A 17,445-nucleotide genomic window follows, 5' to 3' on the forward strand; every position below is an offset into this window, starting at 1 on the left:
TCAGCTCACAAGCATCTATTAACTCCCATTCCAGGAGTTCTGACAACCTCTCTGGGCCTCCATGGTAATGCACACAGGGATACACTTACAATGCAGGCAAGACATACACATAAAAATAAAAAGACATGAGTCAAAAATTTTTTTTGAAAAGAAACCTCTGGGTAAGATTTTCTTAGCTTACTCAAAACATTTTGAGAGTTCTGTTCTCTTAACTCTTTCTGACCTCTGGGCCACTTCCTCTTTCTTTCTCCATTCGCCTTACTTCCCTGTTACCCAACAAAACCAATCTACCAAAACACACCTACCTCTTCTCTGCTTCATGGAACAGAGACTACTTCGAACTTCAGACTCTAAAGGAAGCCATCAGAACCCCAAATAAGCACTGCAATTTTATATATGCAAATAATTTCACAGAATATACATTAGTAAACTACTTTTTGACATTTATTTATTTTTATATTTCACATATTTGGGGGTGGGTACACATGTGCCCTAGTACATAAGTGGAGGTCAGAAGACAGTTTATAGGAATCAGTTCTTTCCTTCCACATGTGGGTCTCAGGGATTGAACTCAAGTCATCAGATTTGGAGGCAGGTGCCTTTACCAGCTAAGCCACCTCACTGGATTATATACATTATTAACTTTCTAATAAAATATAAGTGACTTCTAATACCCTCACTGTCAACTCTAATATAATGTTCTGCAAATTTTAAAATGTCACCAAAATAAACCCAGCTGGCATGAGAATTGTCAAAGGAACATCAGTCAACTCACAAAAAAGAAATGAGGTTTTTTTTTTTTCCGTCTGTCAGGAAGATCAATTAAAATTAGAGTACATAATCTGAATACAAATTTTGATAGATAACTTGTTTCCTCCATTAGTTAATGCTGACAAAAAAGAAGTATGATTAAACTTCTGAGTGAACATTCACAGCTACTCAGATACATTAAAACTGCCTTTCTCCAAATCAAGAGAGAGAAAATTGCCAACATGGACAGACGTGTCCTAGTCTTAGTCTGCGTCTAAACTAGTTTTCAACTTACCAGTTACCTTTAGGCTAGTATCACTTGACCAAAAGGCACATACATAGCTTCACAACTTCCATATTTACATTATTACAATCAAATATTTTTCCAGTCTTCCTAAATACTGGGGTTGTTGCCCATTCTCTCTACTAAAAACTCTTAGATCTCTCTCTTCCACATTTTTCCTTCCTTCCTTCCTTCCTTCCTTCCTTCCTTCCTTCCTTCCTTCCTTCTTTCCTTCCTTCCTTCCTTCCATCCTTGTGTATTGTGTAGCCCAGGCTGGCCTCAAACTGTCTATATAGATGAGGATGAGCCTGGACTTCTGATCCTTCTCGGCCTCCATCTCTCCAGTGCTGATCCCAAGTGGAGTCACAGACACAGCCACCACACCAGGCTTATGCAGTGCGGGGGATGGAGCCAGGCTCCGTGCATGCTAGGCAAGCACTCTACCAACTGAGCCACATCCCCAAACCCAAGAGTCTTGGCTCTCTTAAAGAAACCTGGGACAATATTTAGGCCTACTTTTCTGCCTGTGAAGAAAATAACGTAAAAACAAAAATTTTTGAAATCTTTCATGTCCAAGTATACATCAATTCTGCAGGCTGCAGAAAGTCCTAGAAATACAAGCTTTCATTTATTTGCGAATAAAGCTGAAGAACAGATAGGTAAGGAAATCAGCATTATTTTACTTCTCGGAAATTTTCTTTATTTTGAGGTAAATTTCCAAAACAAAGAATATACATTTAATTGCAAAAAAAAAATATTTCAGTGCCCAAACAAATAACTCTTGAATGACTCATGCCCCCCCTCTCCCCTTTACACAGGCAAATATGGAAGGGTTAAGGGTTTGTTGTGATGAAGAGACAAAGAAAAATCGGAAATCCCAACCTTCTTTAAGCCACTGTCACTGCAGACTCTCTAGATGGTACCAAAAACAGCAGTATATGCTTTCATTAAACCCAGAAGAGCAAGACCAACTTGGACAATGAAAAACTTACTCGTGTATGTGTGTGTGTGTGTGTGTGTGTGTATGTGTGTGTGTATCATACAAAGCTATTTCTTCTTTTTAGATGGATGCAAATGTTTTTAAATTTAAAAAAACAAACAATATTACCTGTGAGTCCGTCACATACATTTGACCTTGTTTAAGAAGGATGTCCTCTTTTCCTAAATAAAACCAAAGAAATGACATCTTAAATATTCCTGCCAAGTCAGCTAAATGTTTATTAAGTATAATTTCCTGTCCTTGAAACATCTGTAACTCCAGCTCCAAGGGATCCAACACCCTCTTCTGGCCTTTGTAGTAACTCCATTCATGTGTACATACCCCCACACAGGCATATAATTAAAAATAAAACGAATCTTAAAACATATGTAAGACTTTTAGGCTAAACAGGCTACAGCATTACTATAAAATGTATAATCACTCAAAATTTATGGGATTAAACATAACTATTGAACTTAGCTAGAGAATAGCTTTAATACTTGCTAAGAAGCAAAAAGTTAAATTCTAGAGAAACTGTGTCAAATGGAGAATAAATCAAAAGTGAGGATGAATTATAGGTAGTCTGAAAATAACAGATCAATAAATGTGTATGAACCTTAGAATTGTTAAGTGTTCACCCACATTGAGATCAATTTCTCCCAATTAGAAAACTATATTTGTTTCTTTCTATTTTTTTTTAAAAAAGGCCCAAATATCACAAGATAGACATCTACCATTTCACAAGGTGAGTGTGGTATTTCACACATGTCATTTAAAACTCTAAGTGGTAATGGGAGGCAGTGCCCTGGTGCCTGCCTATGTGATCTTGGAGGCCGCACAGTGCTCAGATGAACTGCCTCCTACTCTATGCCCTGAGGGGAGCATAAAGATGGGCAGGTGTCCCTTAGCAGCAAAAGCACTGCAGTGTGAGACAAATCTATAGGCATAACCAGGGCCTGGAGAGCTGGCTCAGAGGTTAAGAGCACTGGCGGCTCTTACAGAGGACACAAATAAAAAATAAATTATAAAAAAAGATAGGTGTAACTATGCTTTTTAGCTTTAACTTTGTGAACCATAGTGACAAGCCATTCTTTCACACTTACTATTACTGAAGTGACTTCCAGATCCTAAATGGTCACTCTGAAATCAAAAGCAGGAAAACATTTCAGGAGAATGCAGATCCATTTTGTCAAATGCTCTATTTTGATTCTTAAAAATCACATTTTTGACATTCCTTGCTTCTCTAGGGTGTTATTCCACTTGATCCCTCAAAGAGATACAGATGCTAGCAACAATTAGAGATCAGATAGGAACAGACTACTTCACTAAGCACTTTAATAAAAGCAGCTAAGTGTTTCAAGGAAAAACTTCAAATCGTGAGCCCCAAAGGAACGGAAACTTGGAACACTCTGTTCGCTGCTGCTTCAGCCTGCAGGGAAGGACGTGCCCACATGCACAGCAAAGTCTCATTTTCCATTCCCACTGTTAGATTGACTAGTAGGCATGAGTGTAACCCCTTCTTTCAGAGTAGACAAAATGCAAACTACCTTTGAAAGCAAAAGGAAACACAGAGCAGGAAATTAAACGGAGGAAAAGGCCTGGACACAGTACAAATTCTGCCAGTGCATCAGTTGGGAAACGGAGGAGGGAGTGGTTTCTGATATTCAGAATTAACACATTTGCACTATTCCTTTCCCAGGTAAGGGAAGTTGAGAGACTAGCACATAAATGAAAATATTCTATTTCAAGAGTAAGAGTATGTAAGTGCTAATAGCTACTTATCAACTTTTAAGTTGGGTGACCATTATAAAAAAAAAAAAGTCCAAGTTTCACACCTAAATTAATGTCACCGCTATTAAACCTCAGGGCCCTAGTACATGGAAAAGCACCTGTGAGCTTACCCAAGTTCTTCATTCCATGCAATATTTAATACTAGACCTTGTAATAATTTACTAAATGGACTCATACATTTAGATGGCTAAGGATGAGGCATACAGAAGTTTGAAAAACTTAATTTGGTTTTGTAATCTTTTCTTAATTTCTCAAATGAAACCAAACACTTAAATGATGATATAAAATTAGCTCATTCTAAAGTACCCTTATTTCTCCATATTTTAAACATGGGTGTGGTGGTGTACATCTTTAATCCCAGCACTCCAAAGGCAAAGGCAGGAAGATTTCTGTGAGTTCAAGGTCCGCTTGGTCTATGCAAGGGGTTCCAGGCCAGCCAGGGCTACATAGTGAAACCCTTTCTCAAAATAATGAATAAATAAATAAAAAGTAAAAGAAAGCAAGGCAAATACTTTAATATTGTTCATTACACAGACTCCATAGTAATAGTAAGTCATTCCTTGATGTGACATGTGTACCAAAATTTACAAATGCTCAGGTCCATAAAATAGTGCATATGTACATCCTCCCACATATTTTAACTCATCTCTAAATAATTTATAATGTCCAAGATAGCATAAATGTTATATAAATAGCTGTTATATGGAATTATTTAGGGAAGAATAATAAGGAAAAAAAGTCTATACACATTCAATATAGATACACATTTTTCCAAATATTTTTGATTTATAATCCTTTCATCTCTGGATGCAGAACCCGTGGGTATGAAGGGCTAACTGCAAATGATGAATTCTTAGTTTTAAATGACTAATTTCATAAATGCTAGGCCCTGTACAGTAGGCCCTTTAATTTTCATTTTTCAATTTTTCTCTTATTTTTGTGGGAGTGGGGGGTAGTGAGCGCACGTGCCATGGCATGCATGTGGAGGGCAGAAGCCAGCTTGTGGAAGTTGGTTCTCTCCTTCCACTAAGTGGGCTCCAGGGATGAAACTCAGATCACCTGGCCTGGCAGCAAGGTCCTTCATCTGCTGAACCGTTTCACTGGCCCTTTAATTTTCTTTTTGCAAGTAAAAAAAAAAAATCATTCTTTGTATAGACAAATCATCATAATTAACATGTATTTGCTAAAGAAAATGTCCCTACAGTATTGAGTGGAAAAGTTACAAAACAGCCTACTGAAGGAGGATGTAATATATATAAATCACACAAAGGACAGGAAGGATATTGGCCAAGTGCCAGCAGCTCTAAGGTTCTATGATCTATTTTCTACTTTTAGTTCACTGACAACCCAGTGAGTCTTATCAGAGATGACAGAGTATATGGGCTCCAGTGGAGAGGGGGCGGGGTTATGGGAGGATGCCAGTGGGGACGGGGGTATAAAGATGATTAAGATTGTTTGAGCTGCTCTGTAGGAAATACACAAAAAAATTCAAAAAAAAGGAAACCATTATGAAAATTTTCTGGAGTGCAGCTTATTCATTCAGAAAGTATGTTTCTGGGTGTTCACTAATGCTAGTTATTATGGGAAGTATGAAAGATTCAGATGTGATTCTTTCTTTGCAGTGCCTAAGAGCACCCTTATAGTTCAGTACAGCTTATTTTTCCTGTGTTACTTCATTACTCTCTCAATAAAACCATTTTCTCTCTCCATGTGTTATACGTATAACAACCAAACAGGGCGTTTCTCTTTCTTCCATCTTTTATCCAGTGTTTGTTTTGTTTAAAGCTAGTGCAATGTCATTTCAGTTAAATCACGTTTGTGTTTAGGACTGTGATGTCAAAGTTATTGTATTATTATGGAAGTTGGTAAATATAAATAAAGTGCATTTTCACAATAAAATTACATCAAACTCATACTCATTTTATCTATTTTCCCTAATAAAGTATACATCTTCCAGAAAAAAAAGGTATATACTGGTTTTGTGATAAGAAAAATAAGTTACTTTCCTATAGCTTACTATGATCTTATTGAAAGTTATAAACTTGACTGGTTTGTCTATAGCTACAGAGAATTATCATATCCCTAAGACATTCAGAGTCTACCTCCTAGAGGTAAAATATAAATAGCATCCAAATTACAGTTGTCAAGCTCTGATGAACACCTCAATGGCCCCAGGTGTACAATTCTAAGTGTAAAACCAGCATGGTAATTAAGAACCACAAAGGTGCCTGGGGGTTCCCACTGCCCATATGTGAACCCCTTACTGGGTAAACCTTTCTGCTCCCCAGCCTCCTTACTTGTAGAGATGATAACAAACCCTGCACCCCGGGATTATGTGTTAATTAACATATGAACACTGCACAAAGCAGCTTGCTGGCTGCTCCCAGGTTTCACAATTAACCATAAAATGTCATTAACACATGAAGAAAGACAGAAGATGATATTGTCAGATTATTCTTGAGCTTATAAAACTGTGTTTCTGAATAATCATTGAAGAAAGTCATCAGTCTAAAATACTATTCTGTCTTATTTTAAAATTGTTACTAAGGCATCATTCTCTTGCAATAAAGTGCCCCAATATTAAGTATGCAGAGCAATGATTTCCACATGTGTACATCCTGTCTAATCACAACCCAGATCAAGGCAGAGAGGTTTGGGGCTGGAGAGATGGCTCAGCACTTAAGAGCACTGGTTGTTCTTGAGGAGGGCCTGGGCTCGGTTCCCAGCACGGCAGCTAACAAGCACCCAAAATTCCAGTTCCAGAGGGGTCCAACAAACTTTTCTGGCCTCTGCAGGTATTACATGCACATGGCACACTTACATACTCATATATGCAAGCAAAACACTAATACACATAAAAAAAATAAAATAAATGAGCCGGGCGTGGTGGCGCACGCCTTTAATCCCAGCACTCCGGAGGCAGAGGCAGGCGGATCTCTGTGAGTTCAAGGCCGGCCAGCCTGGTCTACATAGTGAGTTCCAGGCCAGCTGGGGCTACAGGGAGACCCTGTCTCAAAAATGGATCTCTGTGAGTTCAAGTTCCAGGCCAGCTGGAGCTACAGGGATACTGGCTCAAAAGAAAAAAAAAAAAAAAAAAAAAAAAAAGAAAGATATAGAAGTTTACAGCTGCCCAGGTGCATGTTCATTCCTCACCCTAGGTAATAACCCTTCCCCGAAGGGTGACCTCTCCTCTCCCCTCTAACATCACAGAGCAGTCTTATCTGCTTTAAACTTCAGTAAAATTGTATACTGTGTACCCTTCCTGTCTGATTTCCTTCATCAACATCATGGTCTGTGAGATTCATTCACGTTTTCCATTTGTTTTCATAGTTGCATGCATAGATTTTTATTTACAAAGAAAAGTGCTACTTGTTGCTATGGTCTGCTTGCCATCCAGAATGTGCTGAAATCTACTTCTCATTGTGGTGGAGAGGTAGAGGATTCAGGGACCTGATTAAGCATGAGGCCTCTGCCTTCATGGATGGATTAGTGCCTCATAAAAGAGCTGCAGGGAAGTAGCTGAGACCCCTTTGCCCTTTCACCTTCTGCTAAGTAAAGACACAGCGTTTCCCCCTTCTGCCAAGTATTAACACAGCCAGAAGGCCCTCTCCCAACACCAAATGCAACATCTTGAGATATTTTGGATTTCCTAGATTTGAGGACTGGAGAACTTTATTCTAAAGGGATTTTGACACAGCAGAACAGAGACTAAAATATCTTTAAAATATACTTTAGAGTTTATATCCCCCAGTATACATAAAAGCGTCATGTTGATTCAGCTATCTTTTCATTGAGCATGCCCACCAAGTGATAAATGGTATTTACAAAGTCTATTCCGTGGTCCTGCAAGATGATCCATGCAGTTAAAATTCAAGAGAGTGGTTCCCCTTAGGGCAGGAGAAGTAGACAGTAACACCTAGTAGGAGACACTTCTGGATGCCCATCATGTTGTCTCTTGATCTGGGTGTGCTAAAATTGTGAAAATTCAACTTGAATACTTCTGCTATGTACACATTTTTTTAAAATCTTTTTCAGACAGGGTCTCCCTGTAGCCCCATCTGGCCTAGAACTCACTATGTAGACCAGGCTGGCCTTGAGCTCACAGAGATCCGCCTGCCTCTGCCTTCCAAGTGTTGGGACTAAAGGCATGAGCCATAAAGCCTGATCCATGTACACATTTTAACATCTACTACATCTCAAAAAAAAAAAAAAAGTTTAAAAAAAAATAACCTTGGAAAAAACTAAAACATTGTCTAAACCAAAGATGAATATACAACTTAAATCTCATTAATATACTGCTCTTCCTCTGAAGCATGCTAATGAAATCATATGTACCCAGTCCTTCCAGAAAGAACCTTTCCTGAAAGACCCCTTCTAGAGAGAACCCCAAGAGAATCCTTCCTGAGAGAATACTTCCTGGGAGAACCCTACATTACAGAACTCATCCTAAGGGAGTCCTTCCTGATAGAACCCATCCTGAGAGAACTCTACCTGAGAGAACCTTCCTGAGAGAATACTTTCTGGGAGATACTACGTAAGAAAACCCTTCTTAGGAGAATCCTGAGAGAAACCTACCTGAGAGAACTCGTCCTAAGAGAGCCCTTCCTAGGTAAACCTTGGTAGACTTCTTCCTGAGAGACCCCTTCCTGAGAGACCTCTTCATGAGAGACCCCTTCCTGAGAGACCCCTTCCTAAAAGAACTCTTCCTGAGAGAACTCTTCCTGAGAGAACCCTTCCTGAGAGAACTCTTCCTGAGAGACCCCTTCCTGAGAGAACCATCCTGAGAGAACCCTTCCTGAGAGAACTCTTCCTGAGAGAACCATCCTGAGAGAACTCTTCCTGAGAGACCCCTTCCTGAGAGAACCATCCTGAGAGAACCCTTCCTGAGAGAACCTGTCCTGAGAGAACTCTTCCTGAGAGACCCCTTCCTGAGAGAACCATCCTGAGAGAACCCTTCCTGAGAGAACCATCCTGAGAGAACCCTTCCTGAGAGATCTTCCTGAGAGGCCCCTTCCTGAGAGAACCATCCTGAGAGAACCCTTCCTGAGAGAACTCTTCCTGAGAGAACCATCCTGAGAGAACTCTTCCTGAGAGACCCCTTCCTGAGAGAACCTGTCCTGAGAGAACCCTTCCTGAGAGAACCTGTCCTGAGAGAACTCTTCCTGAGAGACCCCTTCCTGAGAGAACCATCCTGAGAGAACCCTTCCTGAGAGAACCATCCTGAGAGAACCATCCTGAGAGAACCTGTCCTGAGAGAACCATCCTGAGAGAACCTGTCCTGAGAGACCCCTTCCTGAGAGAACCATCCTGAGAGAACCATCCTGAAAGAACCTGTCCTGAGAGAACTCTTCCTGAGAGAACCATCCTGAGAGAACCATCCTGAGAAAACCCTTCCAGAGAGAACCATCCTGAGAGAACCCTTCCAGAGAGAACCATCCTGAGAGAACCCTTCCTGAGAGAACCATCCTGAGAGAACCCTTCCTGGGAGAACCATCCTGAGAGAACCCTTCCTGAGAGAACCATCCTGAGAGAACCCTTCCTGAGAGAACCATCCTGAGAGAACCCTTCCTGAGAGAACCTGTCCTGAGAGAACCATCCTGAGAGAACCATCTTGAGAGAACCCTTCCTGAGAGAACCATCCTGAGAGAACCATCCTGAAGAACCCTTCCTCCTGAGAGAACCCTTCCTGAGAGAACCATCCTGAGAGAACCCTTCCTGAGAGACCCCTTCCTGAGAGAACCCTTCCTGAGAGAACCTGTCCTGAGAGAACCCTTCCTGAGAGAACCCTTCCTGAGAAAACCCTGGGGGTGCCACGGTTCACTTATATGAAATTTCCCTATTATTATTTCATACCAGTACAAGTTTATAGGTTTAAAAAAAAAAAAGAAGTTTTGAAAAGGTAAGACTGGACTCTGAAGGAGGCTGGGGAGGAGAGGCTGGAAAGGAACTAAAGATCACCCACATGCTGGTTGGCTATAGGGCTCTCACCTAGGCTACAAATGTCAGTCAGGAAGGGAACACTACCTCCACTCTGATAAAGAAGCTACAAAGTCGGGGGCTTTGAATAAAGAGTGGATTTATAATTCAAATTCAACTCTGACACCAAGTCCCTTCCTACTACCCACTGTGAATTATGGGAAATAATTTAATCTTTCTGTACCTCAAAATATTTAAATCTGTTTTTCAGAGCCTCAAGAGTTCTTAAGCTTTCTTCATGTTGCTTTTCTTTGGCTGCCAAAAGAGATTTCAGTTTTTCTCTCTGAAATGGAAAGGAAAAAATATATAAAATCACCCTGTGCTTGAGACTGGGTTAAACATAAGCTTTAAAAAATGTGAATTGGAATCGTGGTGAGAACTGGAGTTAATGAATTCTCTAAGCTGGCAGATTTTAACTATTAGTAGAGGTGCTGATTTATATAAATATACCAATAAAACATATCTATACAAGCAATATTATAAAAACATTGGAATTTCTATTGTTTTAAATCAGTATTTTTAGATATTTCTTTATAATGTTTAGAATTTTTGATCTCTTCATGACAGGCTTCATATAAAACTATATTCAAAACAATTTTCCAGCCACATGAAGCTTTTACTTTTCCCTGTAAGCAAAAGGCAGAAACAGAATTTTGCTCTCTCTCAAACAGGACTTTAATCTTTACCACAGTACCATTCTCCATTCACAAAACATCTTTCAGGTTTTTAAAATAAAGTTGATCATCCTACCTCACTTTCTAGATCGTCAGCCACCATCACTTCCTGTTTAAGAAGAAGAACTGTGTTTGAATTCCTGAAAGTTTACCTTAAAAAGCTTGGAAAATAACTTTAACAAAAGAGTGGTACATCTTTAAGACTGGGGACAAGGAAATGAGGAGAAAATGCAGTGAGTGTGTGTGTGTGTGTAAGTTCAGGTGCCAGAGTATACCCTCAGCTGTCATTCTTCCAGTGTCTTCCTCTTGGTTTTTTGAAGCAAGGTCTCTCATAGGTCCTGGGACTCAACAAGTAGGCTGGACTGGCTGTCCGGTGAGCCTCCAATCTCCCCTTTCCGCACAGGGATTCCAAGGGTGTGCCACCATATCTGACTTTTTAAAAAACTGGGTTCTAAGGGATTGGACTGAGGTCCTCAAGCTTGCAAGGCAAGCACTTTACCCCCTCAGCCATCACCCCAGTCCTTTGTTATTATCACACACATAAGTGACTGGTCAGTGCCTTCTTTTTGGTATTAGCTTTCTCATTGTGACATGTCTTATATGTGAGTACAAATAATGTCCTAATTCAAAGCTTCAAATCACTTAGAGCATGATAAAATGACCATCAGCTCCACTATCTTTGTACATTTACTTGAAAGGAATACATGCATTCTATATTTCTAAAGTCCAGGGTTAAATACATGTTAGATCAAAATAGTTATTTACTTTTTGTGCAAAACTGCTACATCACAACTTGTCCTATGGGAAGCTCTTGTGGCCAGGACTGAGTCTTCACATCAGTCATCTTGGAAGCAGATCCTTTAGACTCAAGGACACTAGGGTTCCACCAATTGTGTGAGTGCCACCTAATGAGCGGCCAGATCACAGTACTATGCTATTTCCAGAAAGCACCTACTGGTTTAAGAGCAACTTGTTACTCATTACTAAACAAGTGACACATCTTGCACGTATCTGCAGTTATCTTTATTTTATCCTTTCATTGGGTTGGGCATTTGACTTACTATAAATTTATAGTATGAAACTGCTTTTCTTCAAAAATCTGAAGGCATCTTTCCACTGTCTTTTCACTTTGGTGTTACAATTGCAAGATTCAAAGCCATTTTCATCTCTGATCCTTGAGCCTGTGATGACATTGGGGGGGTGGGACATTTGTAGGATTGTCTTTGTCTTTGGTTCCCTAAAACTTCATGACACTTTCCTCCCAGCATGGAAAAAAATCACGTCATTCAGCTCTGAGAAATTTAAAGGTATTTTATTGATGATTTTCATTCCTCATTCTCTTTTTCTGAGACACCTACTAAGTCAGAGGTTGGGCCTCTTAGCCTGTTTTCTACTCTTCCTACTTTTTTCTCTATTTGCCGACTCTGTATCTTTTCCTTATATTTCCAGGGCATTTTCTCAGCTCTATTTTTGATATTAGGATGTTTCCTGTATAAGGCATCCTACTTTAAACTCATAGACAAAACATCCTTGTGTCTCATGGATGGCAGTACCAGTGGGCAGTTTGGGGTTTTACTTTTGGATTTCCTTTCCCTGTACCATCCATTGCCTCTGTGTTTCTGCAGTGTTTGCCTAGTATCTACCTTCAGGACTGAGGCTCTCTGAATATCTGACACCTCGGTTTCTCTTCAGTTCAAGAGGGGGGAACGCAGAAGTGGACTGAAAGGAAGGTCTATGCCTGTGTGTGACAAGGGGCTTCACTGCAAGATGATGGGAGCAGGCTTACTAGCTAAGGAATCTTGATTTCAGTATCTAGAATAGATTGCAAGGATAAAGTTAGAGAAAGTCAGAATGGAAAGAAGAACCATGGCCTCCCTCTTACTGATGACATAAAAACATCATACATGACTGTACCCATGACAAGTCAGGTTCATGATAATACACGCATTTAAAGAGTGACTTGTTCTTAGTTACTAAAATTCAAGCATTTTCTCCTTTCCTTCTAAAACTAATGAGTTATGGGTGTTTCCTCACACATACAACTTTGTCTTTTTCTTTTCTTTTTTTTCATTCCAGAGAATGTAACACAGACCACTGCTTCGGTGACTCTGCTTGGAGCAGTGCTTCCTGGACTACATCCTCATCCCCCTTTACTTCCTTCAAACTCAATGGAAGCAACAGCTGCCACAGGAAGTGCTCCTCAGGCACAGCAGCCCATGATGCTCTCTCCTCTCACCTAAATATTCCTTACACTGTCTCAACAGACTGCTGCTGCTTTAAATATAACATTAAAAGTTTGAAGTGAAGGGGCCGGAGAGATGGGTCAGTGGTTAAGAACACTGCCTATTCTTGCAAAGGACCTAGGTTCAGTTCCCAGTACCCATATGGCAGCTAATAACCATTTATAACTCTAATTCCAAGGGATCTACTGCTCTTTTCTGGCCTCTGTAGACATTGTACACAATTGCAATTACATACATGTGTGCAATACATTCATTCACATAAAATAAATAAGTTAAAAAAAATTTTAAAGTCTAATGAGGGGTTTGGTCCCAGTAAGATACGATTCTCCACAAGAACGATGATTTCATTTTACCTCCTTCAGCACTATTACTTGAAGAGACAAGTCACAGGCAAAAATTCATTGTTGATGATGATTACATGTAGTAAAGACAATTTGGGAATTCTTTTATATATTATGCAGAGTATTTACCTCATTCAGCTGTAACTGTAAACCATTGACTTTATCCACTAATATTCTTTGTTCTTGCTGAATTTTTCTCAACCTTTCCTTCAAATCTTCATTTTCAATCTCCAGATCCTTTAATAAGAAAACAGACAATCTTAAAAGAACAATAATTCAGGGAGAAGATTTTAAAAACAGACTTCTGTCATATACAGAGATATATATACAGAAAATAATTTTTGGGGGGGGTGTTTTTGAGACAGGGTCTCCCTGTAGTCCCAGCTGGCCTGGAACTCACTATGTAGACCAGGCTAGACTTGAATTAAAAGTGTGTACCACCACACCTGGCTTATAGGAAATAGTTTTAAGTATAAATGATAGAGGAAATTCTTTGGAGGGAATGAAGAGATGGCTCAGTGGTCAAGAGTACCTGCTGCTCTTGCAGAGGACCCAAGGTCAGTTCCCAGCACCCATATTAGGTGGCTCCACAACTTCAACTCCAGCCCCAGAAAATCCAATGCTTTCTTCTGGCCTCCGCAGACTCTGCACTCCCATGTACATACACAGATGCACACACATACACATAATGTTTTTAAAATCTTTTATTTATTTTTATTTTATGTGCATGTATTTTGCCTGCATATATATATAGCACGTGCATGCAATGCCCATTGGAGACCAGAAGAGGACACTGTATCCAAGTTTTGGATGGTGGTCACCACCATGTGGGTGCTGGGAACAGAACCTATGAGTGCTCTTAAAGCTGAGTCAACTCTCTAGCTTCTTTTTTTTATAGAATTTTTTTGGATGTTTTGCTTAGTTTGCAGTGCTTCGGTTTTAAACTCAGGGTCTTGGACATGCTCTACCATTGAGCCAGAGCCCTAGCCCATCATATACTAGTTTAAATGACACAGGATTGAGAAGTCTGAAGATTACTAATGCCTATAACATACAATAAGGGCGAGTATAAACAAAACATCAAATAACTGTGATTCCAATAAATAAGTAAAGGCAGCACAAGGAAGCAGAAACGGGCAGAAGAACAAGGCGTGTTGACCTTTGTTTAAGACTTCTCAAAGTTATTTGACTGTTCTGGTGTTTCTCTTACATCAATCCTCATTTCAAGGCTCTGAGGGCAATTCAGCTTCCTATTTAAGAGTTCAGTTCAATTTTGTAAAAAAAAATTTAAAAAAATTTTTTTAATTATGTGTATGTATGTCTGTGTGATGACATGCACACATGAATAAAGTGCTCTGGGAGGTAGGAAGAGGATGTCAGAGCCTCTGGAACTGGACTTACAGGGGGTTGTGAATTGCCACATGTGGGCGTTGGGAAGCAAACTTTGCTCCTCTACAAGAGCAGGACACACTCAGCCACTGAGCCATCTCTCCAGCCCCATTTTTTTTTTTTTGGAGACAGAGTCTTACTCTGTAGCCTTGGCTGGCCTCAAACTCATGGCAATCCTCCTCCCCAATTTCCCAAATTGTGGGATTACATGCAGAAGTCACTATAGTTCACACCCTTATGGCTATATAATAAACCAAGAAACCCAAATAAAATGTCTTCATTCTGTCACACTGAAAGTAGCTGTTTGGTTTATAATTTAATGATGCTTCAATCATAAAGTAAACTAATTATGGGTTTTTCTCCAACATACTACACATAATAATTAGTTGTTAAACTTTAACCAGCATGAAAGTAAAAAGCAGTGGGTGTTTAGCTGAACAAACCAAAATAAATGCTTCTTTAAATTAAGGTTTTATTTTATTTACACTGAACACTATTACTTTTATCAAAATAATTTTCCAAAATGAACATAATGTATGGTTTATATGACAAAGATACATTTAAATCAGCCAAGAGTTATATAAAGTTGTTAAATTATGTTCCTTGTAATGTACACTGAAATAATGTCTCCTATACCCACATTTGTAATGTTACATGGTTTGACAGTATAACATTGATTAAACACTCATAAAGAAAGCAAATTCCAGTTAAGGGACTTCCAAGGAGCCCACCACAGACCATACTGTCTTTTATGTCTCCACATCTCCCCCATTCCACTACAGTAATGCTACAGTTTGTTTTCTTAAATTACATTTATTTATTTGTGTGTGTAACTGTGCAGGTACATGTGCCACAGTGCATGTGTCAAGGTCAGAGGACAACTTTTGGGAGTCAATTCTCTGCTTCTATTGTGTGGGACTCAGGGATCAAACTCAGGTCATCAGGCTTGGCAGCAAGCACCGATCCACATCACTGGCCCTGCAATGCTTTATAAAGGAAGATACTGTACTGCACACTTTTTTACTTTTTACCTGATAGTTTTGATGCTCCCTCTGATTTGACTTCATGGTTCCTTCTTCTTGAATGTGCAAATTCCGCTTTGATAAAACATTAAGAAAACACAGGTTAGCATGTACGAGGCAAAAAAGTACATTTTTCCTCAATGGCATTACACCCATTGGTGGTTTTCAGGTCATACAGTTTTCCTGCACACAACACAAGGTGGCAGCATTTCCACTTAAAACCCCCAAACAGGACGTATCTTAAAAGATGAGGCTTTAATAAATTACAGGGTGATTTATTTTAAAATACAAGCAGAATTCCAAAATTCTACTAAAGACTTATTTTAATTAAGGTCACGTTTGAAAAAAGAAAGTGTATACTAGACAATAAAAACAAAGAAACAAGAGTGCAGCAAAGCACCATTACTTATGCACCACTCCCAAAGGAAGAATGCAGTCCAAAAAAACAATGAAGTGGAGGAAGAGGAAATCACACTAAGTTTGAAAGACAATGCAGGATGTATTTACTTCTCTGAGCCCAGCAGAAACAAAAGCTCCCAGCCTGTGAAGGAAGAGACGGACTAGGCCCAAGCAGTACAAAGGTTCCTAAATAGCCAAATCAGGCATTTGCTCTGTTTTCTGCACTTACTGCTTTGAAACTTTATTCCCTTTATTCCAGCTCAGAGAACCACTTTAACAAAAACACAACACGATGATTACACAAGAGAACAAATAACCTCCGCCTTTGTTCCACCCAAATTAATCTTTAAATCTGGACAATAACTAAACAGAAAGCAGTTTCTGTTCTTGAATTTTTTTCTTTTAAAAGCTATCTCTTTAATTCTCCAAGACAATTTTTTCATGTTTTTATAATACTGATTTGACTCTTGTTGAATGAACCAAGTTTTCAAACCATCGTTGAATGGGTCTGGACAGAGAAGAGAGCCAGGCTCCATGACAGAGGTGTTCTGGGGCCATAATGTGCTCCTCTTTGTCAGCCTACTTTCTCCCATCAAATGGAATCTGGCATCGCACAACATTGCTTCCTACTGTTCTCTCTCTCTCTTCCTCCTGTTCCAATCCACACCCACTTGCTGCCTCCACTCTCCACCCAGCCAAGCTCAGACATACTAAGTCAAGTCCATTCCAGGCTGCTGACAAATTCCTTAAAGAACCTCCTAGGACCTCTGGCCAAGGTGGGTGTGCGCACAGCACAGGTGGAGCAGTTTGGGCTCCCATCCTGATTTCTGCTACTCAGCTGACCTCTGGTGAGATACATCCCAAGTCCTTCCATACAAAGCCCTTCTTTTTCTGCATGTATGTAAGTGCATCTGTGTTGAACCCGGGTCTTCTGCAAGAACAGCCAGTGCTCTTAATTGCTGAGCCATTTCTTCAGCCCCATAAAGCCCTTCTTAATGTGGCACTTGGCTACTTTACTAGTCTCTTCTGCCTCTACCATGCACACACACCCTCGATCACTCTGACCTTCTACTGCCCCAGGGAGGCTACCACACACTCCTTCAGCAGGGACTGGGCCTTCCCTCAGCCTGTGTGGCTTCTCCCAGCCCTGGCTCTGGTCTGTATCTTCATGCCTCTCTGCAGTTTTTCTTCACAGCTTCTTTGTGTGCCTACTGTTTGTCTCCCTTCCTAACCTGAAAGATCCACAAGGGCAGGGACTTGGCACACCACAAATTCCTCAGCACTTAGAACAGCAATTGGTACACCGTAGGTGTTTAACAGATGTTTGCTGAACAAACAACCAAGCTGCCATTTACCACTATATTGTGCACTTCCTAACAAGGAAATCAAATCTTATCTATTGCTGTTATTCTATGTATTCAATAAACAATGGAAATATAGGACTTAGGAGCCATTAGGCTAACTGATCCCAGCAAAATATGAACTCCTTCCATTCATTCAGATAATTCTTCCAGCACCAAGCAAAGAGCCATTATCATATGAATAATTGATGTTTTTGGGTTGATTGATTTTAATTTTATGTGTACAAGTGTACTGCC

General features: G+C 39.9%; 1 protein-coding gene across 3 annotated transcripts in view; it reads right to left on the reverse strand.

Annotated features, from left to right (window-relative positions):
* The window catches only part of Uaca (uveal autoantigen with coiled-coil domains and ankyrin repeats), a 98,376-nt gene that overhangs the window by 11,656 nt on the left and 69,275 nt on the right, over positions 1 to 17,445 (reverse strand). For 2 of the 3 annotated variants that reach the window (XM_008836393.3, XM_008836394.3), the window contains exons 10-15: positions 15,458 to 15,523; positions 13,167 to 13,274; positions 10,530 to 10,562; positions 9,964 to 10,062; positions 3,116 to 3,152; positions 2,142 to 2,194 (exon numbers count right to left, since the gene is read on the reverse strand). In XM_008836393.3, coding sequence (XP_008834615.1) covers positions 2,142 to 2,194; positions 3,116 to 3,152; positions 9,964 to 10,062; positions 10,530 to 10,562; positions 13,167 to 13,274; positions 15,458 to 15,523 — 396 coding nt within the window. The remainder of the gene's footprint in view (positions 1 to 2,141; positions 2,195 to 3,115; positions 3,153 to 9,963; positions 10,063 to 10,529; positions 10,563 to 13,166; positions 13,275 to 15,457; positions 15,524 to 17,445) is intronic. The other variant, XM_017799010.2, reaches the window with a different exon arrangement.

This window comes from Nannospalax galili, unplaced genomic scaffold (genome assembly GCF_000622305.1).
Source record: "Nannospalax galili isolate Female #2095 unplaced genomic scaffold, S.galili_v1.0 scaffold54, whole genome shotgun sequence".
In the NCBI taxonomy this organism is placed as follows: Eukaryota; Metazoa; Chordata; class Mammalia; order Rodentia; family Spalacidae; genus Nannospalax; species Nannospalax galili.